Here is a 24,983-nt window from a genome sequence, read left to right on the forward strand (position 1 = left end):
CCGTGACTTCCGGAGGGTCCACGGGCAGAGTCGCGCCGGCGGGAAGTGCCCGGAGGGGCCCTCTCCTGCGCACGGCGCCGCCCGGGTGGCCGAGAGCCAGGGACAGTCCTGCCCAGGCCGGGGGTCTCCCCATCCCGGAGCGGGGTGGGGCGGCATCTGCGGACGAGGGTGGGCTTGCAGGGAGCACAGAGGCCCTGGGGTCCGGGTCACGGGGGTCGCGGCGAAGGGGCCGGGCCGTGGACGCTGTGCCGCGCGGGGAGCGAGGAGGGAGCCCCCGGTGCCCCGATCCCGCCTCAGGACTGGAAGGTATTCGGGTCCCGACTCGCGAGCTCTCCCGTCTTCCCGCTTCGCGGGCGGCGCAGAGCTCAGACCCGGTCCCACGCCTTCCCCAAGTTGCCCGGCGCTCGCGGTCAGTCACGACAGTAGCAGGGCGGCGGCAGCGCGTCAGGATGGCCGAGTGGTCCAAGGCGCCAGACTCAAGCTCCGCTTCCCGCCCCGGGGGTTCTGGTCTCCGCGTGGAGGCGTGGGTTCGAATCCCACTCCTGACACACTGCTGTTTTGTGCCAGCGGAGATTCCCTCTGCTCAGAAAGAAACCACCGTAACACCCTGTGGGGTTCCCCTAGGTGCCCAACTCACCAGTCCTCAACACTCGGGTCCTGTTTGCTGTGGAGAGAATTACTGAAATCTTCACCACTTTTCAGGACATGAAAATAATCTGTTATAAAGTTCTATAGAAAATTGGCCAGTTACCTCCCTCTGTCACCTCTAAACTCTAAGAAGTCTCTCGAGATTATGACACTGCCGAAACATTTTAAGATCATCAATAGCAAAGAAATGCTCATGCTGTTAAAATAAATTAACAGCTCCCTCTCAGATTTCTCAGAATGATGTGACTTAGATGTCTTTTGTTTTATGAAAGAAAAAAAAATGCAGTCTGTGACATTCTACATAGACTAAGATCTTGGTCTTAAAATTAGGAATCTTCAGATTTTTGCAGCTTTGACATTAAATGAGTTTTTCTTCCTGTATAGCTTTTAAATTACTAGGCAGCAATTTCTCTCCTAGAAAGTCACCTCAGTGAAATCCCAGTCCAGCTCCATGGCTGGCTTTGCCTGGTGCGGTCAGTAGTATTTGAAGTACCAAATTGTAGGCGGCCACCTAGATGTGCATCAGGTGTCCTGCAGTGGCTGCAGATGAATTTTGTGCCATTCAGCAACGGCACATAGAAGCAGATATAAATATAGCAAGACAATAGATTATTTGAACTGTGTTGAGTAGAAAAAAACAAAATCAGGTCCAACAGTGCCAATGAAAGTTAAAATCACACAAATGAACATTTTTCAAGGGTAGGTTCTTTTCTAAGGATCTTAAATACTTAAGACAAGATCTATAAGTTGGAGGAGAGAAAAGGGCTGGATACAGGGCATGACAGGAAAAGGCATGTTTATGAAACAGAGTAGAACTGAGAATGACTGTTCATGGACCAGTAATACAGTGAGCCATAGACAGCCAAGTGTGATAAACTTGCATCTGTGAACCCGAGGCCTCCTTTCCCCTTCTCCCCATGACTAAATTTCACTTACAAAAATGCCAATGAAAATTTGCTTTACAGACGTTATGGGCAAAACTTCACTGATATGTAATTTTAGTATTCACACATTTGAGTTCTATTTTTCTTTAGTTTTTAACATCTAATTTCAGGGACCCCTGCATGTGCTCCACATCCTGCATGTGCTCCACATCCACAAAACATGTTTAAAGATAAAAATTGATAAGAATTTCAAGAGAGCAATTGCAGAGCATAAACCCCAAGAGCAGGGACCTTCTAAGTGTGGGTTTGGAGCAGGGGATAAGCTGTGTGACCGCGACATGGTTTTCTAAATGAGAAGTTTCAGCAGTTGAGTAGAAACTGAAAGGCCATTTTTAAGCTAAAGATGAGGCAGTAAGGAGTGAGTGACAGGAATGCAATGTGTGTGGAATATTCCCTGGGATCAAGCTAAGCAAGTGCTTGCTTTCCTAGAGGGAGCCACCCACAGGAGTCAGGGTAGTTTTGCTGGAATAACATTTGCATTGAGCTTTTAAACAGTTTTACAGAAGGAAACTAACACCACCAAGGCCTGGGCCTCAACTGTCCTCATCACATTTCGAAACCTCCTTTTCAAGACTTTCCTGGGAGAGAACCCTCTTCAGACTAAAAGCCACTGGCTTACAAGACCAGAGGCCAGTGCTTCTCTTTCGGAAGGTCGTGGTTTTGTTCTGTCAGGACAGCTGGGGAGGTTACTGGAAGTGGAACCATCTGGGAAAATGGCTTCCGTGTTAGGAGGCCAACTATGTCTGCAGCTTCTGTAGCAGGGAAAATGAAAACGAGTAGAACCTGTGCCCTGCAGGACTCCGAGGGGAAACCGAGAAGAAAAGAACAGCTCAGAAAAACAGTCAGCATCTTCTGCTTCTTTGCTGAGGAGCTAACATGCCTCATGAATGAAGATGCACTGTGACAGAGGCCACCTGCCTGGGACCAGCACTCCTGAAAGACTCTAATGAGGCCCTAAATAATAAACACCCCTCAAAGGGAGCCTGGGTAGCTCAGTCGGTAGAGCATCAGACTTTTAATCTGAGGGTCCAGGGTTCAAGTCCCTGTCCAGGCGGAGCTATCTCTTTTTATTTCAGTTAATAAGCTCTGGGTGACAGAGCCCATTCAGGAACATCTCTGTGACTGGGGAAACCATAACAGACAAAGGCACTGCCCTAAAATAGTACAAGTTCTAGTCTTTCATTAATGATCCTCTCCCACTATTAAATGAAATACTTTCCCAACTTTCTAAGAGGAATTGAAAAAGGGCACCATATAGACATAAACTAATGATAGGATTGTTGAGAAGTATGCCACTTTAAAGTTCTCTGGAAATGATCCATTAATGTGGGAGTGGAGGGGAGTGATTTGTGTGGACCTGACTAGAATGTGAAAGACCAGTCACCTGTAGTGTCTCTGAGGTTCCCCCACCATTCAAACAATCTCTCCCTACATAGAACATTTGCAAAAGACCCTGCTTGGTTGGAAAACCTCACCCAAACACATTTTGAAATTCTTAGTTGTCTTTTTTTGTGAAAGTGTGTTGGCATTTGCAAAGCACTTTTCCAAACACAATGAGATGAGTGCTTTTGGTGTAAGCCTTGGTGCCTAGGGATGCCAGGTGAGGGGTCCAGGGATACTTTTCAGTATCGTTTTTCTCTCCCACTACCTTGGACACTTGAACCAGCGGGAGCACTTCCTTCCCTGGAGCCCATAAAGGGCAGTGCTACTCAGCCAGGAGCTGTCCTCCTGCAAGTCCTAGCAGAAGGGTTGGTCCCATCCAGGCCTAAAACCAGAGTCACCCCAACTCCACCTCGGTGCTCAGTGAGTTCGCTCCATTTTGGAGAGTCCAGTACCCAGCAGGAGCCCAGCTCAAGCCTCAGGGATCAGGCCCAGGTTGGTGAACTCTCTCGCCATCGGAGAGCCTGACCTCCCACCCGACGCCTTATGCACCCAAGGAATTTGCCCAGCTTGCTAAAGACGTTTGTCAAGTCCTATCATTATGTCTATCCTATCCCTCTTCATAATGGGCATGCTCTGCATGTCAGTAGTCGTGGCCGAGTGGTTAAGGCGATGGACTAGAAATCCATTGGGGTTTCCCCGCGCAGGTTCGAATCCTGCCGACTACGTCAGAGGCTTCACTTTATGCTAAAGTGCTCACCGTGTAGTTCCCACAGAGATAATACCTGTACCTGTCTCCTACCTGCCTTTCCACTCTTAATCAACCACAGCTGCTCCATGTTTCTTACCAACGCTTGTCTTGTTGCAGCCCCTGAAACCCAGAGCCCCTTCCCGCCCACAAAAAGCGGAGTAGGGCTGTTTCCTCAAAAAGTTTGCTGGGGAGGGGGTGGGCAGGACTCAAGGCTGTCTCCAAGTTTCTCTCCCAAACCCTGCTGGAAGGAAGCTATTTCATAAAGAGACAATTCAGTGAAAGTGTTTCTCAGATAAATCCTAGAAGGTAGTCTATGCCACAAAATGGAAGCTATTTTTATTTTACTTTAAAATGTATCATAGTGTAAAATTGGGAACAGAATTTAGGGAAAAGTTTTTTATGATGATGAAGAGACCAGGATCTACTGGAAATAAAGAGTATGATAGCAGAAAATAGCAGTTAATAATACTGGAAGATAAAATTTAGAAAACCTCCAAAAAACCTAGAAACACATCAAAGGCAGAAAACAGTAGTGACAAAATTGAAAACCAGTTCAGGAGATTCAATGTATTCTGACAACTGGCAGTTCCAGGAGACAGGAGAAAAACTGGAGGGAATTTTATCAAAAAATACAAGAAAACTCAGGACAGCAGGATTTGATGATCCAGATGGAAAGGAGACCCCTTTGTGACTGCTCTCATGGTGTCGAATTTAGAAAATATTTCCCTACTTCAAAGTCATGAAGATGCTCCCGTGTTGTTCTAGAAGCTTTACTTACCTCCCAACTATCATCTTTCTATTTAACCTTTACATTCAGATCCACAGTCTACCTGGAACTGGCTTTGTGGATATTGTTAAAGGAGTCAATTTATCTCCCCCCCCCCCCCCCCGGCTGTATGCATTAGATCATTTCCCCCCATTATATTCACAATTTATGCAAAGACTATTCATTCTCACCATTTCTGAGGTGCTCCCTTGCTCATAAAGCAGGGTATGGAGTGTGAGGGTCTAATTCCAAATTCTATTTAGTGTCATTGTCTGTCCATGGACAATGTAATATTGTCTTAATTATTGTCTTTAGCATTTATGTCTTTAGCATAAAGTAACTCCTCTAATTTTGCCTTCCTTTTAAAAGGTAACCTGGGCTACTTTGGCCTCTTTCACTTTAATGTTATATTTAGGTCAATTTGTCAATCTCCAAAACCCCCCACACCTGAGTATTGTTACTAAAATGCACTGACTCTAATGGGTCAGTCTAGGGTAGAGTTGGCACCTTTACAGTACTGAGTGCTCCGATCTAGATTCTTTCTAGGAACATGCTGTTAAATATGACAGTGGCATATTTACTTGAATTTTCTTACTGCATGTTGTTGCTTTAAATTTTTTTGTACTGATAGGAACGTTAAGAGGTTTTAAAATGAATGTGGTTGAGCCCACCGGCCATGCCCTAGATCTAACTCTGGTCTCTCCAAACAGCACAGTCAGGAACCCACATCACACAATCACTTGGTGATGACAGAGACAAGGACAACTGGTTTAACTGGAATCTCAGCTTCAGGGGTGAGCGCACCTTTCCCTCCTAATTTGCAAGGTTAAGGTTAATGAATCATGCAGCCTGAATTTAAAGAGAATGCTTCTTTAGCAGCTTTATGCTTAATTTTACTGGAGTTATTTTGTTTATTATCATTACATTTAGGCTACATGATATGAAGGAGAAACCCAAATGCAGGGGATTCTTAGGCTGGGGCACAGCATCTTCAATACTTCTGCAAATTCCCTGGAATAGTTTGCTAAGTGGATGGTGTCTGGGTTCATCTTGTGTGAGAGGGTGCAGAGCTTTCCATTCCATATGCCATGGGGTGGTAAACCCACACAGGTTTTAGAAATCGTCCCTAATAACTTCACAGTCCATTCAAGGGAGGGGAAGAAATTGCCAGCTTTATTTTCTTGTGAGAAATGCATAAAATGTCTTTCAGAGGCCATGAGGCCCAAAGCACATTCTTTTTAACTAGTACAAGCAGCTTCTCCACATGGGCTCAGCAGCTCTTCCCCATGACAACCAGTGGTAGCCAACATATTGAGGGGCAGACCCACTGCAGTGCCCTTGTTGGAGTTCTGTGTTCACATCAATGCTGGCACATCCCCCTAGAAGGCAATGCACAGAGGCTTGACTGAGCCTTAATCCGAAGTCTGTTGCAGAACCTATTCTTCACCTTCTGTTGTTTCTTTCTCTATCTGTTGCTGCCCGAGGTAAGCCACTTCCTTTTCAATGACCAGGATCCACATGCTGCAGCTGCACTATCCTGCACATTCTGTGTGTGAAGGTCATGGACCACTCTCTCTTCAGAGCAGCATGATCAGTTCTTGTGCGAGTCAGTAATTTCCACTTTTATTCATGTTTTAGGTTTCCATCTTGTCCGCGCCGCTAGACTGCCAGAAACAAGCCCTTTCCCAACATACCCCGCGTGGGCTCTGCTTTATGGTCCTGTTTACAGAGCTTCCTTCCCAGGGGACACTAATCTGGTCAGGTGCAGGGACTGTCTTCGTCTCCTTTACCCTCCTGTCTCCAGCACCTTACCCTCCACTGGAGTCCATAAAACTAGCTAAACAAGCGATCTTGAAGAAGGAGCTGAGCTAAGGACGTTTCCCCACAGTAAGAACTGGGGGAAACGTAACCTTTCCTTGCTTCCCGTGGCTCGTCTCACCTCTCATTTCTCCTCTCCCAGTCCCCGTGCCAGTGCTCAGGTTTATGTTCATTTTACAGGACAGCCCTACCCCAGTGCCTGCCCAGAGGGACACCGGCATATGCAACCACCCGGGAGAAGAGCTTGACTGAAGAGGGGAGCTTTCATCTCCGTATTTTGCAAGCGCTACTTCTACGCTCCTTTTGAAATTACTTCCTTTGGCTGTTTGCGCTCCGTGCCCCGGTGAGTTACAGGTAACGCTTTCTTCGGGCGCTGACCATACATACGCAGTTGTGTTGGATGAACACAACCCAGAGTCTGGTACAAGGCCCAGCCCTTAGAAGGTGCGCACTAGAAAGGTTTTGCATGAAGTAGATGTTTTGGAAGTTCCTTGTGTTTATTTGTTCGTTTTTAGTTGCCGGGACAACTGGAAGGAGAGGTGTGTCTCCTCTGCGCGCCTGCTCCTCCAGGTGGGCAGGAGGGTCCGGCTCTGCGGCCTCCTGGGCGCGCGCAGGAGCGCGGGGCGCGGGCGGGAAGCTGCACAGCCTGGGGGCACCGCGCAGCCTCGCCGAGTGGCAGGGTCTCTTCCTCCGGGTTAGAAGTCCTTGTGCAGTCCTGGAGATGCCTGTATTCCCGCTGGTAGCCCCACCAACTCGGACCCCCAGGGGCAGCTGGCTAAAGCTCGGCTGAACGCTGCAGCTGCGCCGCGGGGCCGAGACCCGTCTGCAGGACTGGGGAGGGTGGACCCCGAGGAACCCGCCTACCCACCCTGGAAACACATCCTGTGACTGGGTCCAAGGAAAGGAGTCTGCAGTGCACTTGGAAGCTTTCACCGGGCACCCCTTGAAATGTCGTCTCCGAGAACGCTCCTCACCCATCGCTACACGAGACAAAATTCAGACTTTTTCGAGCACAAACTCTCCCATTTTCTCTCAAGCACACTTCTTTTGCAAGTTTTCCTCCGTGAATTTGCCAGGAATCGACACATTCAAGGTGGTTTTCTTACAGGACTCGGACCTGGTGAGTACATAACCTGGGTGGAGAAAAGTGTCTCACGGTGAAGTTGAGCGGAGTTGCAGACACGAGATGTGAAATCTCTAAGTTCAGTTTACCCCGTCTCTACAGGAACTAAACGTACCAACTTCACCAAGTCTTCAAGCATTAAGTCATCTAATCAACAAAAGGCGCCCAGTCCAGGGGTGCAATGCCTAGGACACGCCCACTCATTTCTCCGTAATGAAGGAAGCAGGGACTAGGACCACCCAGCTTCCGAGTTGCTTATGGGGTGCGCTACATGCGCTCCAGTACTGGGCAAAAAGTAAGATAAAATAAAGTAAGATAAAATCCCTTCTGATTTTCTTCCAAAGTGTCGAGCGGGCGTGGACCAAGAATTTTAACTGACATGCTTTCAGGAGAATTACTCTAGCTCATTACACATGATTACGGGAGGCACCACCCAAGGTGAGGTTCCATGGTGTAATGGTTAGCACTCTGGACTCTGAATCCAGCGATCCGAGTTCAAATCTCGGTGGAACCTGCCTTGCCTTACCTTTTTCATGTTCCTCCGAGGAAAACACCTCCACCTAAATGAGGGAACCCAATTTTGACCCTGACATCTGTGAGTTCCTTAAGTCCCAACGCACCTGCATCTGGGAACATACAGGAATAGAATTCCACTTGGGTTTAATAGAATTTATTTTATAAGGAAGAAAAGAACCATCATGATGTCAGAGTAAGAAACATTCACAACAAATACACTTTCTGGAAGAATATTTGACCTCCTGGAGAGCTGAAGTTCCCTGTGGCTTCTTAGGCTAGTGAGCCAGCAGCCTCTGTGTAGTTGGTCCTGGCTGGTGGTTAAAGTGGTGAACTAACTGCCCCGTCCACACCGAGACCCTCCTCATAACGAGCAGTTACTCATCTGAGCTCCTTAGAAGGAAGGTTCCCACATCTGACTTTTCTTGGTCCCAGTGGGAGACTCCGGGAGTGTTCCCACATCACCACCATACTTTATTACTTTTTAAAAAGGAATTAGACCACAGTCCTACATGTTTCCTTTCCCCCAAAAGAGCCTAGGCTTTGGTGATGCCTTCCTGTTCCCTGCCATCAAAACTGCTTTGAAGGCAGCCTTTCCTAAAGAAAGTAGTGTTTGCTCTCCAAGGAGGTGGACCCTTCTACAAGCACCTAGAAAAGGAAATTCCAGGAAATCATGAATCATCTACAGTGAAAGCCAAGGTTGCCAAGTTGTGAATCCAAACTGGGTATTAGTAAGCAAACCACTACACAATTCCAGAAATTAGGAAAAACCATTTTACTTGTAATCCAATCAAAAGGAGTCAACAAAGTCATGCCAGGCTGGCTCGTCCTGGGGTCCAGGATGGTGGTGAAGAGAGAGGGGCCAAAAACCAGGTGAGGTTTTGAATCATTCTGGGCACAGAGTTCAGACGCAAAATCCCATCGTATGATTAACAAGTACGGGTCAATGTATTGAAGGAATGCCAACAACAGTTGAGTTTCTTCCTAGGAATTCCTGGGAGGATTCGGTCTGTCTCTGCCTTGGCAGTTTCCCTTCGCCTCTGGCCACTCAGCCTCTTTTTCACTTTTGAAGTCTACTAGACAGGCCCTCTGCTCCCCATTTCCAAGAACAGCTGCATGCCTTTTTCTTTATTACTTGATCAGTTTACCCAAGGGTTTACCAATTTTATCTTTTTCTTTTTTTTTTTTTCCAGATAAAATTTCAGCCTTGTAAATAATCTCCACTTTATGTTTCTATGCTAGAGCCTTAAAGCAGCTGTTTTCTTTATTGCTTCCTTCTCTAAGCTCTTTGGGAAGGTCTGCTGACCTGTCCCGGGCCTCCTTCCTGACTCCTCTCCTCTCCTCTCCTCCCCTCCCCTCCCCTCCCCTCCACCTCCACCTCCACCTCCACCTCCCAGGTGAGTCCTTTCTCCTCCGTGTCCCTTCCTCCAGGACAGGGGCAATCACATCAATCCACCGCCGGCCTCTGCCCACACAAGAGACTCCCTTTACTCCAAGTTCTTCTCGGGCCTTCCCCTCCATGGTGTACCCGGGCTCTGTCCTGTTAAGCACCGGACCGCCCAGCAGTGGAGGGACGTGCGGGCCATGGCCACGGCCATGGCCATTCACGCTCCTCGCGGGAGCCCAGCAGGCAGCTGAGGCGGAGGATGAATGACACTGAGGGGAATCTTGCTTAGTTGGAACCCCGAAAACGAGATCAGCCTGTCTCAAAAGAAAGAGGACCCCACGGGTCTTGGAAAAGCATGGGAAGAACACAGCTAGCAGAGGATGGTTTCCATCCACCGACCTCTGGTTATGGGCCCAGCACGCTCCTGCTGCACCTGCTGCACCTGCTGCACCTGCCCGGGGCGGGACTTTATATTCCTGACGCCTTTTGGTCGCAACGGCCTCTAACCCACTCACTCACGCAGAGACCACAGTGACTGGGAGGAGCTACATGGAATAAGAATAAAAATCTGGCCAAATGAGATTATTTCTTTAAGTGAATTCAGGACTCAGGCCTGCAATGTGGATGGACCTCATCAACTGACGGCACAAATAAAGCAAAAGCTGCCCTGAGCAAAAGGGAGTTCTGCCAACAGACGAGCTGCAGCGCCAGCTCCCTCTGGGCCACCAGCCTGCTGCCCCTCTGCAGGTCTGAACTTGCCATCCTCAATAACTGCCTGGACCATTTCCTCAAAATAAGTCTATATACATACACTGGCTCTGTTCCTCTGGAGAACTCTCACTACAGACACAGTCTTTTGTTAGGCATATGCAATATAAATATCTTCTCTAAGATTTGCCTTGTACATGCTTACTGGTGGCTAGTAACGAACAAAAGTTTCCAGTGTTGGTGAAGACTAATTTGTACATACATATTTTTTGTGGTGACTGCTTTTTGTGCTCCATTTTAGAAATATTTGCGCACTCCAACGTCATGAAGAAATTATCCCAAGTTATCTTTCAGAAGCATTATTGCTTTACCTTTCATGTTTAAATATGCATTTCATCTGATTGAGTTTTGTGTAGGTTGTAATTCATTTATTTCCATATCGATATACAATTTATTGAAAACAATGATCTTTCCTTAGAGCACTGCAGGATCACCTTTGTTCTAAATCAAGACTGTATGAGTGGTTCTGTTTAGGATGTGTTCTTCTGTTTCAATGTTTAATTACCCATCCAAGTAAGTGCCACACTGTCTTGATTGCTATGGCTTTAAAATAGTGATTTTTTTTCCTTCCAGGAAACTTTAGTTCACAAAGTCTAACATACATTCACAAGCACATTGCTTGGAGCTTCAGGTCTTATTGAAAGCAGCAATGTTGACACTCCTCAAATGCTCCTGGAACTTGGGGGGGGTGGCCATTTGCCTTGGGCCTCCACACATTTGATTGGCATCTTGTGGAGGCTCCAGTCCTTGCAGTTGCCCAGGCCAGCCAGTGCAGCCGGGTGGACAGAGCTCCCAGCTGCGCCACGCGGGCATCATCATTCCAGGGTTTGACGTCTAGGATGGAGGGCTTAAATACCTTCATGGGCATTTTTACCTTCTTTTTGGCATATTGCCCCAGTAGCTCTTTGTGCATGTAAATGGGAGGCAGGTGCCAACCATGTTCTTATTAACTCCCAATGAGTCTTAAGTCTCTTGTCATTTAAACCCAGGTTCTCCTCTGGGCCTTAAAGTAGCTGCAGCTTTGATATTCGAAAGGCGCTGGAGTGGTTCTCGGATCAACGCAGCTGGGACTGGGAGTGACGCCAAAGAAGGAGGGTGCAGGTCCCCTGCAGGCGACTGAATACAAAACAGGTCCTCCCACCTCCCTGTCAGAAATGGAACCACCGTCTCCCATAGGGCCCGAGGGGGGGTCTGCGGGGAAGAAAAGGCCACGGAGACTCGTGAGAAGAGGGGCTTCCCCCACAGTGCCGCCACATCTGCCCTCCCAGGAAAAGGACCGCGTAGTCGGCAGGATTCGAACCTGCGCGGGGAAACCCCAATGGATTTCTAGTCCATCGCCTTAACCACTCGGCCACGACTACACTAGCCGTCCGGGGGCTTTTGCAGGCTATAGACAACAAAGAACACAAAGACGTGTAACCACAACCCCACATACAAGCAGGCTTTGTGGGATGAACACAAACCAACCTTTAGGTAAAATTATTTCTGTCCATCATCTATATATAGCAGTTTTGTGGGGTTTCTGGTGCACACTTTTTTGTGAAGCATATATGCTCCCCCCAGCGTCCCCCCACCTAGTCATTTGGAACATTAGCTTTCATTGAAGTTAGATGCCAAAACAAAAGAAAAAGTTTGTATTTAATAAAACTTGCAAAATAAAAAGCAATTAGTGATGTATTAGAACTAAAAATATTAATCAAATTGTTTGTTTTAGGGAAACAGTGAACAAGGACTGGACACAGCCACAACTTTGTTTCACTGGACCAGAAAAAAAAGAAAAAAAAAAGACCATGGCAGAATGGATTTTGGTAAAGGAAGAAAGTCAGGCTTCATTTGCAGGAAACAAAAATTACTTTAGCCCTAAACTGGAAACAAACCAAATGTCCATCTACACTAGAAAAAATTGTGGGTTTTGTTTTGTTTTTCATACAATGGAATACCACAGAGTGAAGAAACTAGAAGTACACACACCATATGGACGAAATCTCACAGCCTGATAAAGCCAGACATGAAAGAACACATGCTATAGTGCATTCCAATTTTGGAAAGTTTGAAAACAGCTGAAACTAACCTATGGCATTAGAAATCAGAATAATGATTACCCTTATAAGGTATAGACTGGGAGGTCCCACTACCCTTGGGGGCTTTTTCTGAGATTCTGATAATGACTCTGGTTCCCACACTGGGTCCTGGGGACAGGGCTGTGCTTGCTTTGTGTAAATATATTGAGTTGCTCACCTTCATATGCTTTTTTGTGTACCTGTTAAACTTCAGTAAATATTTTACTTTTTAAAAATTCCATCAGTAGGGTGTAAAACTTTTGCTGTCACTGAAAGTTACTTTATATATGAATATTTATTGATGACATACTGAGATATTCACTGTGTATTTTCAAGTTAAAAAGAACAAGTTATTACTAAAATCCTATTCATTGTGCAAATAACTAAGGCAGGGTTATATCTTAAATAACTGACCTACACATATTCTGTGAGTTTCCATCTTTTTTCTGTTTAATTTTGTAAGAAATTGCCAAACTGTCTTCCAAAGTGGCTATACCACCTTGCACGCCTACCAGCAAGGAATAAGGGATATGTTCTTTCTTCTTTTTTATTTCTTGATTTTAAAAAGAGAAACATCAATTTGTTGTTCCACTTATTTATACATTCATTGGTTGATTGATGTATTCTTTCTTAAACTCAGAAAATTAGTCATATCTTTACTAGGCAGTCTAGTGTTAGAGACTGAAAGTGAGAGTTTGGGACCAAATTACTACATTGAAGTCCTACCTTCATCATTTACTGGCTATGTGACCTTGGGAAGGTTATTCGACTTATCTGTGCCTCAGTTTCCTTTGTTGTAAAGTAGAAACAATAATACAGAAATAACTTCATTAGGTTGTTTCAAGCATTAAATAAATAGATGTAATGCACTAAAACACTGCCTGGCACACACAGTGTTAAATGAGGCTGATCTCAAGTGGTCTCTCCCTGGTGGCCAATTATCCACACCTATCCTTGGCTTTCCTTCCTATCCTTTATGTCTAATCTATCCATCATCCATCTTTCTCTTTTGAATCATGGAGGAGCTTTAAAAGAATATCCTATACACAACTGATTCACTTTGCCACAGCATCAGGTTAATTCTTCTCAGTATAACTTTAATTACGTTGCTGAATCTTAAACGTTTGCTGTATGTTTTTAATACTTTTTCGCTTAGTATCTTTATTTCAACGTGTTCTCTCACAGCTTTCTTTCGTGTTTCATTTAGGCCATGTTTTCTTGCAGTCTATTGAGAATACCAAATTGTTCCTGTAAATTTTCTGGTTCCTGCAGACTTTTTCAGAAATCTGCTCTTAGAGACTTCTAGATATTGTTCCCTTTCCTTTGATTGCAACTTTGTTTCCATATAGTCCATAATAGGATTTCCAAGTTAAATTCTGTCAAGCAATGGGTTGAGTGACTTAATCTTAGCCCCTTCCAAATGCTGTGGACGTATGCAAGCACAATAAAATGCGTGGGCCACATATTTAAAAATATAAAAACCTACCGACTTCTGTTGGATTCTTTTCTGCCAAGGACACAGACACTGGCCGGGCTCATTCGCAGTCCTGTGCCGCGGTGACAGGCACACGCTGCACTACAGCCGGGCAAAGCATGGTGACGTCATCTCCCGATTCCTTCAGCATTTTTAAAAATTTGGGTTGTGACCCATTTGGGAGTCATGAAAGCAATAGAGTGGGTCAGGACCAGAATTTTTAAACAAACGAAGAGAACACTGAATAGAGTGCAGGCCAGGCTGTAGAAGTACGTAATGCATGCGGAAATGCTTGTTTGCTTTTTAAAATTATATGTGTGAAAATGTGTATTTCTCACGGTCTGTCGAATCACACAAACTCGAGGGTCAGCGCCCCAACACACATCGCCACCTGACTCAGGAGCGAACCACCGGCGGGTACACCTTCCAGGCCCGCGCGACTGCGTCTGCGCGGCGACCGAGGCCTCTGGGAAATGGAGTTCGGCGCGTGGAGCGTTCTGGGAATCGTAGTCCTGCGTGGCCACCCGCGCTCCAACGCACCGGCGAACGGGGGCGGGGCTCGCTCCTCGCGACCGGAAGTGGCCGTTGAACCGCTGTAGGACGGGAAAGAGGTTGGCGCTGTGAAGTCCAGCAGCTCTGGCCCCTTTCCCTAGGTTTGCTGATCGTCTCGGCGCTTCCAGACCCGCGATCTGAGCATGCAGATCACTGTGGAGGAAAGCCGAGGTATCACCATGGCAACCATCAGCCCTCCGGTCGCGTGACGTCACCCTCCTCGCCGAGCTAGGATCGGCCTCTACCGGAGGAAGCTGGGGGGTCCTGGAAGCGGGCGCCCGGTGCAGCCTTCGGCACGGGCGGTTCCGCCCTGACCCCGCGGACCGCTTTGTTCTTTTGTTCCACTCTGGGAGGGAGGACCGGAGCTGGGCCCCGCCCCGCTGGGCCACCTTCCAGCTTCCCGCCCCCGCAACAGGTGTGTCTTCCCGAATCCGAGCCCGCCGGGGTGCACGAAGCTACTCGGCAGTCCCGTGGGCGCCTCTGGCCAGATTCTAGGGGAGGCACCAAGGGTTTCGTTAATCCCGGGCTGAACCTGCGCCCTCGAGCGCCGCGGTTTCGCTCAGCGGGAGTGCCGCTCGCCGTGAGCGCTCTCGGCATTTCTCTCCCAGGACCCCGTGGCCGCTGGGCAGAACTCTGCGGTGTGACCGACCCGGGCTGCTGACCCATCTGTCTTTCAGCCAGCCATCCTCAGCGTGTGTTAAGGTTCAGAGCCCTTGCTGGACAGCTGAGCCCCAGACGGAGGACCCAGCTGGAGGGACGCTGCTGGGGACGTGGTGACCAGGTTCCAGAGGCACGGGATTGGCTCCTGAGATGGAAGGTAGTGAGGCCGGCTCGGGGGGAGCGCAGTGATGGAGGCAAGAGCAGCCCCAACTTGAAGATCAGATACTTGGCAGCTGGACTAGGTGGAAGGAGGAAACCTTATATTTAAGGGTCAAATAAAGAGGCCGAATTACATTACAGGGAGACTTGGCGGAAGAGTTAACTCCCGGGTTTAGGGATTGGGGCAATGGTTCAGAATGTCTGTGATCTTCACATGACTTCTGTTTGTTAAATATCAGAATGATAATCTTGCAGTCAGAAAAAAACCTTGGTAATCATCCCTTCAACGCAAAAATGAGTTTTTTAAAATATCGCTGGGAGATAGCCATCCTTAGGCCAATACCTGAACAAGTGTGGCATTAAACTCTCCATTTTATGTGCAGACTGTTTCCTTGTGACTTTTTTAGTTCCTTATATTAGACAGAAGTGCCTTTTTTTAAACTTCTGCATTGATCTTAGTTCTTGAAATCCCCCGAAGCAAAACTGTTCTCTCACACGCTGCCCTTCAGATATGTCAAATCAGCGATTACCACAAATTTTTTCCTAAGCACAGTAGCCTCAGTTCCTCTGATGCCAGAAGAGCTCCTCTGCATTGTCACTGTCTTTACATTCTTTAGGTATGGCTATGCAGTCAGGTTTGGTTTAACCTATTATTATACAATCCTTTTTCTTGCCTTTCTTTAATATCATTAGAAGTTTGAACATTACTTATTTATATAGTTTAAGCTATACCTTATATTTGTCTCAATTCTTTTTTTAAAGGGTACAAAAAATGTTTTCTTAGAACTGCATGTTTATCTAGTTATCTCAAAACAAAAATGTTTAAAAAATCAACTGTCTTTCATTATATTAATGAACAATTGGAGATTGTACTAAAAATAACTCCATTTACAATAGCATCCAAGATACGAAACAAACATATCTAACAAAATGTTCATGATCTGTACACTGAAAGCTACAAAACATTGCTGAGAAAATTTTTTTTCCAGCTGAGATATAATTTACCCATAATACTGTGTAAGTTTAGTCCAGTGGGTAGACTTCATACACCTACATATTGCAAAATTATAATAAGGTTAATGCATCTGTCACCTCACATATTTGCCTTTTGTGTGTATCTGTGTATTGAGAACATTTAAGATTTACTCTCTCAGCAACTTCTAAGTATATAATGTAGTATTGTTAACCACAGTCACCATGCTGTACGTTAGATCCCCAGAGCTAATTTATAGCTGGAAGCTTGTACCCTTGGACGAACATCTCCCCATTTTCCCTATGCCCTTCCCTTCCCACCCTGGAAATAACTATTCTACTCTTTGTTTCTATGTGTTCAGTTTTTTTAAATTCCACATGTGAGATCTTACACTATTTGTCTTTCTGTCTTCCTTCATTTCACATAATGCCTTCAAGGTCCATGAATGTGGCAAATGACAGGATTTTCTTCTATTTTATGGCTGAAATATTTCATTCTGTGTGTCTACATATATACACATATTCCCACAGTTGGTGGGAATGTAAATTGGCATACCCACCATGGAAAACAAAATGGAAATTCCTCAAGAAATTAAAAATAGAACTACCATCTGATCCACCAATCCCACTTATGGTTATTTATCCAAAGGGAATAAAATTACTATCTCAGAAACATATCTGTACCCCCAGTTCACTGCAGCATTGTTTACAATAACCAAGACATAGAAGCAACCTAAGTGTCCATCAATAGATGAATGATTAAGAAAATGTGATATGTATTTCCCTGATGGCTATACCAATTTACATTCACACCAACAGTATACAATGGTTCCCTTTCCTCCACATCCTCACCAACACTTACATCTTGCCCTTTGATAATACTCATTCTAACAGGTCTGAGTTCATATCTCATTGTGTTTTTAATTTGCATTTTCCTGATTAGTGATATCAAGTACCTTTTCATGACCATTGTATGTATTCTTTGGAAAAATGTCTATTCAGGTACCCTGTGCATTTTAAAGTGGATTATTTGTATGTATGCTGTTGAGTTGTATGAGTTCCTTATATATTTTGGATAATAATTCCCACCGGGGATGTCCCCTGTCCTAGAATTGAACCAGCAACCTTTCAGTACAGAGGATGATGCCCAACCAAGCCACACTAGCCAGGGGCAGCACAGAGTATCTTCAAATTTATTTGTATCTTCAGTTTTCCTCCTCATTGTCATATAGTTTTCAGTGTACACATCTTTCACCTCCTTAAATTTATTCCTAAGTATTTTATTGTTTTTGATGCTATTCTAAATGGGAGTGTTTTATTTATTTTGCAGATATTTCCTTGTTAGTGTACAGAAACACTATAAACTAAAGTTGTATTCTGCAACTTTACCAAATTTGTTGATTAGTTCTAAGTTTATTTTTTGGTTGAGTCCTTAGGATTTTCTCTATGTCATCTGCAAACAGACGATTATACTTGTTCCCTTCTAATTTGGATGCCTTTTTAAAAATTTTTCTTACCTAACTGCTCTGGCTAGGACTTCCAGTATTATGATGAATAAACAGTGTGAGTGAGCACCCTCTGGTTTCTGTTCTTAGAGGGAAAGCTTTCAAACTTTCATCATTGAGTATTTTAGTTTTGGGCTTGTCATATATGGTTTATTATGTTGAAATACATTCCTTCTTCAGCAAGTTGAGAATTTTTGTAATGAAAGGATGTTGAACTTTATCAAGTGCTTTTCCTGCATCTATCAAGATGGTCATATGAGCTTTATCATTCATTTTGTTAATGTAGTGTATCACATTTATTGATTTGGATATGTTGAACCATCCTTGCATCCCAGGAATAAATCCTGCTTGATCATGATGTAAGATTCATTTAGTGTACTGTTGAATTCAGCTTGCTTAAATTTCGTTGAGAATTTTTACATCTATGTTCATCTAGTTTTCTTCCCTTGTAGTGTTCTTATCTGTCTTGGTATCATGGTAATGCTGGCTTCCTAAAATGAGTGTGGGATTGTTCCCCCCTCTTTGTTTTTTTTGGAAGAGCTTGAGAAGGATTGGTGTTAATTCTTGCAATGTTTTGTAGAGTTCACCAGTGAAACCATCTGGTCCTGGGATTGTCTTTGTTGGAGGGTTTTGATTACTGATTCAATAACCTTACTCCTTACTGGTCTGTTCAGATTATCTGTTTCTTCATGATTCAGTATCAGTACGTTGTATATTTCTAGGAATTTATCTACTTTTTCTAGGTTATCCAATTTGTTGATGTATGACTGCTCAATTATAACCCACTTAATTTCTCTAGTCTTGCCAGCAGTTGTATTGACCATGCCCATTTAATTTTAGACATTCTTGTATGTAGTATAAGTAGCAGACATCACTGTGATATTTAATTTGCATTACTAGCAAAATTTCAAAAGGCCTGTGAAGACTAAGTAGCTAGAGAAAAAACTGTGAATCTTAAAAGCAGTGATTTACCTTCTCAACCTACCAATGAGAGTATCAGGGCATTTATCAGGGCTAATCGTCAGCAATTATGTTGATTATTTTTTGGATTCTGTGAATTAAAGGAAATGGCACCATTCTGTTATTTTCAAATAGAATAAGTGGATTTTCAAAATTGCTGGGAGCAGCTCTGTTGGACAGGATTCACTGGTTTCTTCTTCCTCTCCTAGAGCTGTCCTCTCCAATATCTGCCCTTCTCCAAGGGGGACATACTCTACTCCCATCAGCCAGTTTTCAGGTAAGTTGAGACTTCCTGAAATGCCATTTCAGCCCTTAGAGTAGGGTATGATTATCCAAAAACCAATGTTGGCATTTCATTCTGGGTTCCTATCTGACGTTCTTCCTGGTTCTGTCTCTCCAGCTTAACTAATACATTCACCACTTAGCTCTTGCTTAGTAGCTTGCCATGCTCTAGCTTGGCTGATAAATATTAAAAAGGTGAAATAAGTGCTGTGGAAAATAAAGAATGAATAAAATGTAGTCTGGAGAGCGTAGGAGAGTTTCATGGAGGATGTGGGATTTTCACTACCTCTCAAAGGATGGACATTTGGACAGGTAGGTGGGAGGGTTGTGGTAGATTCTGGGTATGGAAAAAGATTATGAGCAAAAGTTAACATATAAGAATTAGCTGGGGTTATACAGGATTCATAAATATTTGGAGGAGATGGATGGGTTGAATAAAGTTGGAATATGAAAGGTATTGAATGTCTAGATGAGAAATGAAGGCTTTATTCTATAGACCATTTGTGAATCATTGTTTTTTCCACTCCTCACCCAAGGATATTCTTAATTGATTTGAGAGAGAAACAATGATGTGAGAGAAACATCAATTGGTTGCGTCGCATGTGCACCCCAACCAGGAATTGAACCTGCAACTTGGTTATGTGCCCTGACAGGAAACAGAACCCCCAACCTTCTGGTTTATGGGATGACACTGTTTTAATATTCATTTTACAAAGGAGGAAATATCAGAATCATGTTTCAGATAGCCCATGGCTTGCTTTACTCTGTCATTATTGCAAACTTCACCCCTGTCCTAGGTAAATGCTTTATGACCAAGCAGAAACATGTTTGGTATTTCAGGAATCAGTGACCTTCAAGGATGTGATAGTGGACTTTACCCAGGAAGAATGGAAACAGCTGGATTCTGTACAGAGGGATTTATTCAGGGATGTGACCCTGGAAAATTATACACACCTGGTCTCTATAGGTAAGGATGATGTCTCTGAGTTAGCATCTGGGGTATAAAGGAGGAAGAGGGATTTCTTGTGCTTAGGTGAGTTTTGCCTTTAGGATTCCTAAATTTTGAAAGGCTTTGAACAGGTTTCTCTCTCCTAACAAGTAAGACACACTAATAATTTTTCTGAACCCTGATCAGTTCCCAAATTATACGTTGTCAGGGAATTTGTAACACTGAAGCTTGATATGCTGTTCATTCCCCTCGGACGGTTCCTATATATCCTTTCCTCTGAAAACAAAGTGGTGAAACTGAACTCTGATTTGGCACTTTTCCCTTACTGCAGACAGGTAACCATCTTCTTTTTTCCTTCTCATGAGCAGGACTCCAAGTTTCCAAACCTGATGTGATTTCCCAGTTAGAGCAAGGGACAGAGCCATGGATCGTGGATCCAGGCATTCCAGTGGGTGGCTTTGGAGGTAAGTAATGGGTCCCAAAGATGAATGTCATTAACTTAGACCTCCTCTCAGTCCATGCTGTCTCCTCTTTGCCACCTCTGTCACTCTTTAAATTAGCTATCTCCTTAAATGGAGTGCCCTTACTTTTTCTTAGAGGTGATCTATAAAACTGAATTAGATATTCTCTTACTATTTTTATCTTTTATTTATCTATCATTCTCTTTGACTCCTTCCAAATTTCTCCCCAAATAATAGGGATATTTTTGAAAATCCTTAGAATTTCCTGAGGGCTTTCCATTGAATTTCATTAGATCACTTCCACAACAGCCGTCTATTTTTTATTGTTGTTCTTTACCCCTCTACTAAGAGAATACTGGCATTATTTTTTCTTTCAGGCTGGGAAACAAGACTAGAAAATAGCACATCAGTCCCAGAGCCAGACATTTCTGAAGAAGAGCCATCTCCAGACACAGTCGTGGGAAAACACAAAAGTGATGACTCTTGGAGTTCTAACTCCTCAGAAATGTGGGTGTCTAAAGAAAGTCTAGAGAGGCAGCAGGCAAATGAACAAACACTGCCAAGGGAAATAAAAATAACTGAGAAAACAATACCTACTTTGGAGAGAGACCATGTTAATCATGACTTTGAAAAAAGCATCAATGTTAGTTCAACCCTAGTAACACAACAAGATGTATCTCCAGAAGAGACTGCTACTAAAACAAGCATCAAACAGAATTTAAAACCAGTTAAAAAAGAGAAATCTTGTAAGTGCGACGACTGTGGGAAAGCTTTCAGCTACTGCTCGGCACTCATCCGCCATCGGAGAACACACACTGGGGAAAAACCCTACAAGTGTCACGAGTGCGAAAAAGCCTTCAGCAGGAGCGAAAACCTTACAAACCATCAAAGAATCCACACTGGAGATAAACCATATAAATGCGATCAGTGTGGAAAAGGCTTCATTGAGGGTCCATCTCTTACTCAACATCAAAGAATCCACACAGGAGAAAAACCCTATAAATGTGATGAATGTGGGAAAGCCTTCAGTCAGAGGACCCATCTTGTTCAGCATCAGAGAATTCATACGGGTGAGAAACCATATACTTGCAATGAATGTGGAAAAGCCTTTAGCCAGAGAGGCCACTTTATGGAACACCAGAAAATTCATACAGGAGAAAAACCATTTAAATGCGAAGAATGTGATAAAACCTTCACGAGGAGCACTCACCTTACTCAACATCAAAAAATTCACACTGGAGAGAAAACCTATAAATGTAATGAATGTGGGAAGGCCTTCAATGGGCCCTCAACGTTTATCCGTCATCATATGATTCACACTGGTGAAAAGCCATATGAATGCAATGAATGTGGGAAAGCCTTCAGTCAGCACTCAAACCTCACTCAACATCAGAAAACACACACTGGGGAGAAACCTTACGATTGTGCTGAATGTGGGAAGTCCTTTAGTTACTGGTCATCCCTGGCTCAACATCTGAAAATTCATACTGGAGAAAAACCTTACAAATGCAATGAATGTGGGAAGGCCTTCAGTTACTGCTCATCCCTTACTCAGCACCGCAGAATTCACACCAGGGAAAAGCCCTTTCAATGCAATGAATGTGGGAAGGCTTTCAGTTACCTCTCAAATCTTAATCAGCATCAGAAGACTCATACCCAAGAGAAAGCTTATGAATGTAAGGAATGTGGGAAAGCCTTTATTCGGAGTTCATCCCTTGCTAAACATGAAAGAATTCATACTGGTGAGAAACCCTATCAGTGTCATGAATGTGGGAAAACCTTCAGTTATGGCTCATCCCTTATTCAGCATAGGAAAATACATACTGGAGAAAGACCTTACAAGTGTAATGAATGTGGGAGAGCCTTCAACCAGAACATACATCTTACACAACATAAGAGAATTCACACGGGAGCAAAGCCTTATGAGTGTGGCGAGTGTGGCAAAGCCTTTCGACATTGTTCATCTCTTGCTCAACATCAAAAAACTCACACAGAAGAAAAGCCCTACCAGTGTAATAAATGTGAAAAGGCTTTTAGCCAGAGCTCCCATCTGACGCAGCATGAAAGAATTCACACTGGAGAGAAGCCGTATAAGTGTAATGGATGTGACAAAGCCTTCAGCAGGAGCACTCATCTAACTGAGCATCAGAACACTCACACTGGGGAGAAGCCATACAACTGTAATGAATGCAGGAAGACTTTCAGCCAGAGCACTTACCTCATTCAGCATCAGAGAGTTCATTCAGGAGAGAAGCCTTTTGGATGTAATGATTGTGGAAAAGCCTTCAGATATCGTTCTGCTCTCAACAAACATCAGAGGCTGCACCCTGATATGACTATTCCAGGAGCATCATAAACGTAGCGATGCATTTACTCTACTTTGTCCTATTGTTAAGTACTGAAGAACCAAAATGGATTGAGAAACTGCTTAAGTAATTTTCACTTTTCACTGTCACACTTTGGAACAGAAAGTACACTGAGCTGAAGTAATCCATTACGTTAAGCAACTTTGTAACATTGGAAAATTCAACTGCTTCCAGCTTCACTTTCCTTCGTGAAATGAGGGACTTGGAAGGAGATGATTCTGAAGGTCATGTGGAGGCTGATGCTCAGTCCGTTCACAATGTATTCTTGAGTAGGGTGACTGCATACCAGGTTCTGCTGTGCTGCATCTAGAATATATTCATGCATGTTTTGTAACAGCATTTACACTATGGTAACTAGACTAGAGATCTATTAAGCTCCTGTTCTAATGCATTTAAGTTGAATAACTGGTTCCTAATAAAAAGAGTTATAAAATACCCTCCTGTTAATAATTCAGTAGCATATAATGGCTTAACTCAACATAAGTACTGTACTTTCCTACTGTTTTCTAGTATGTTTTAACATTCCAGTTTATTACAGAGATTCTCTTCTACAGCTTAAACCAGTGTTATCTGACCCTAGTTGCATAGTAGAATCAGTTCAGGAACTACAAAGCTTTATTGCTAAGTTCCACCACCAGAGACTGTAATTTAATTGCCCTAAGGAGTGTGATCCAGGGGTCAGTGTGTGTGTGTATATATATATATATATTTAACTCCTAATTGTGTTTCATCTGTAAAATAAAGAGTATTCAAGGAATTAATTTATTAGGCATGATAGTAGCACATGTAAGAAACAGTCCATAGTTTTTAGAGATGATAATGGAATATCTAGGGGTGAAATTACATGATGTCCTAGTTTCATTTAAAATATCTCAGCAAACAAGCAACACGAAGGAAAAATGACTAATAGAGCAAATGTGGCAAATTTTAAATAATTGTTGAATCCTGGCAATTGGCATATGAGAGTTCAATTTACTATTGTCTAATTTTGCACGTTTTAAGTTTGTCATTTTAATAAGTGAACATTATGTTTTGTCAATTTCTTAGAGAACAAGTTTAAAATAGACTTAGCTGGTTTTGTGATCCCTGAGATTAAAAATTCAAAACAATTATAAAAATGTATTAAAAAGTTACAGAAATTAAGTCATTAATTTTCTGATTGGAGGGAGCAACTGGACCTTTAATGTTCACCTACCCAGTGGTCAGCAAGTGGGGCTATGAGATAGAGTAATGTACGATTAAGCATTTATGATTGTCCAAGTCTCAGTTCAGGTCTGCAGAACAAGGAGTTTTGGTCAACCCGCTTTAGTACAGGGAGTGCTAGGGTTATGGGACCCTCACGGGGAGGCAACTGCTGGCAGTTTCAGAGTCCAAGAGAGCAAAGTCACGCCTGGTATACAGCTTCACAGTTTAAATTACAAAACATCCAAATGTTGGGCCACAAATTATATTAAAGTTCTTGTAAGTCCACAAAAGGTACGGACTTGTCTTGATGGCCCACCAGCCCCTTTCCCTAAGTTCTGTCATCCTCTGATCGCCCTTCTTCCTTTCCATCTCCATTTGCTTTCACAAGCAAAATTTAAAAGACAACGTGTTGGGAGAGTAAAGGCAAAAGGTGATATAAAAGATACGGCTTTGAGGGGCTGTAAAAGTGAAATTAATCACCAGCTGCCCCTCCACCTCCCAAAACTGCATAAAGCCATCACCTAGGAAGTAGGCAAAGGGCAACTTCAAAGTCCACTTTGCACCGTTTCAGACACCCGGGGCTCACAACCACCGAGAGTCCTATGTCTCCGTTAAAAAGTTTTTAATGCAAGATGCTCGGATTAACTTGCAAGAATTACTAATTCGTACCAGAAAAGACTGAAAGTCACTAGCAGAATTTCAACAAACCTCTGAAAATGAGTTGACTGATCAGCAAGCAGAGCCAACAAATGCACTTTCTTCATTAAAACCAAGAATTAAATAGAAATTAATCTCCAGACTGCTGTATCCAAAAGCATTAAAACTTAAAAAGCGTGAGCGCAGAGTCGTTTTCGAACCACTCACAAGGAGCTTCCGCGGCAGAAGCCAGCGAGCCTGAGCGACCCTCGCCCTGCGCGGCCCGTTTCCTCCCGCGTGGAGCCGCGGTCACGCCCTTTCCCAGGAGGTCGGTCGAGAGCCAGAGTCCCGACGTCAGAAAGTTCCGGAGCCGAAGTTCGAAAAAGGAAAGCACGGCGGGTCCGAGGAGGGCGGGCCGCTCGCCGCGCCACTGCGGCCTCGGGCTCCTCCGCGCCCCCGGCGTCCACGCGGCCCCGAGCGGCGGGAGGAATGCGGCTTCGGGGCGGCTGGTGGCGCCACCCCGCGACTTCGAGGGGCCACGAGGGGAAAACGGCGCGCAGGGCGGGGCCGCAGCTACGAGGGCCGCCGGGGGCCAGGCGCGCACACGCGGGGCCGCAGCTACGGGGGCCGCCGAGGGCCAGGCGCGCACACGCGGGGCCGCATC

At 44.4% G+C, this 24,983-nt stretch overlaps 1 protein-coding gene and 5 non-coding genes across 9 annotated transcripts; 5 read left to right on the plus strand and 1 right to left on the minus strand.

Moving 5' to 3' along the window:
* The first annotated feature begins 443 nt into the window (after positions 1–443).
* Positions 444–548, plus strand: TRNAL-CAA (transfer RNA leucine (anticodon CAA)). The gene is made up of 2 exons: positions 444–481; positions 503–548. It is a non-coding gene; the product is annotated as a tRNA-Leu (tRNA).
* Positions 549–2,573: 2,025 nt separating this feature from the next.
* On the plus strand, positions 2,574–2,646 carry TRNAK-UUU (transfer RNA lysine (anticodon UUU)). Its single transcript has one exon. It is a non-coding gene; the product is annotated as a tRNA-Lys (tRNA).
* A 972-nt stretch (positions 2,647–3,618) lies between these two features.
* TRNAS-AGA (transfer RNA serine (anticodon AGA)) lies at positions 3,619–3,700 on the plus strand. Its single transcript has one exon. It is a non-coding gene; the product is annotated as a tRNA-Ser (tRNA).
* A 4,172-nt stretch (positions 3,701–7,872) lies between these two features.
* TRNAQ-CUG (transfer RNA glutamine (anticodon CUG)) lies at positions 7,873–7,944 on the plus strand. The gene has a single exon. It is a non-coding gene; the product is annotated as a tRNA-Gln (tRNA).
* A 3,433-nt stretch (positions 7,945–11,377) lies between these two features.
* TRNAS-AGA (transfer RNA serine (anticodon AGA)) lies at positions 11,378–11,459 on the minus strand. The gene has a single exon. It is a non-coding gene; the product is annotated as a tRNA-Ser (tRNA).
* A 2,745-nt stretch (positions 11,460–14,204) lies between these two features.
* Positions 14,205–22,933, plus strand: ZNF184 (zinc finger protein 184). Of its 4 annotated transcripts, none has more exons than XM_016220270.2 (6): positions 14,205–14,599; positions 14,793–15,001; positions 18,650–18,717; positions 19,563–19,689; positions 20,040–20,135; positions 20,510–22,933. In XM_016220270.2, exons 2-6 carry the CDS (start codon positions 14,995–14,997, stop codon positions 22,486–22,488), a joined length of 2,277 nt encoding a protein of 758 aa, XP_016075756.2. In that variant the 5' UTR covers positions 14,205–14,599; positions 14,793–14,994; the 3' UTR covers positions 22,489–22,933. The 4 variants fall into 4 exon arrangements, with proteins under 4 accessions (XP_016075756.2, XP_016075758.2, XP_016075757.2 ...); XM_016220272.2 differs by having other exon boundaries at positions 14,862–15,001; XM_016220271.2 differs by having other exon boundaries at positions 14,205–14,355.
* The last annotated feature ends 2,050 nt before the right edge of the window (positions 22,934–24,983 follow it).

This window comes from Miniopterus natalensis, chromosome 19 (genome assembly GCF_054644295.1).
Source record: "Miniopterus natalensis isolate mMinNat1 chromosome 19, mMinNat1.hap1, whole genome shotgun sequence".
NCBI lineage: Eukaryota > Metazoa > Chordata > Mammalia > Chiroptera > Miniopteridae > Miniopterus > Miniopterus natalensis.

Bases quoted from the DNA above. Each gene is read 5' to 3' on its own strand.
- ZNF184 (XM_016220270.2), top strand. The intron at 18,718-19,562 runs GTAAGTTGAGAC...TTGGTATTTCAG, and splicing joins TCCCATCAGCCAGTTTTCAG to GAATCAGTGACCTTCAAGGA. The intron at 20,136-20,509 runs GTAAGTAATGGG...TTTTTCTTTCAG, and splicing joins TCCAGTGGGTGGCTTTGGAG to GCTGGGAAACAAGACTAGAA.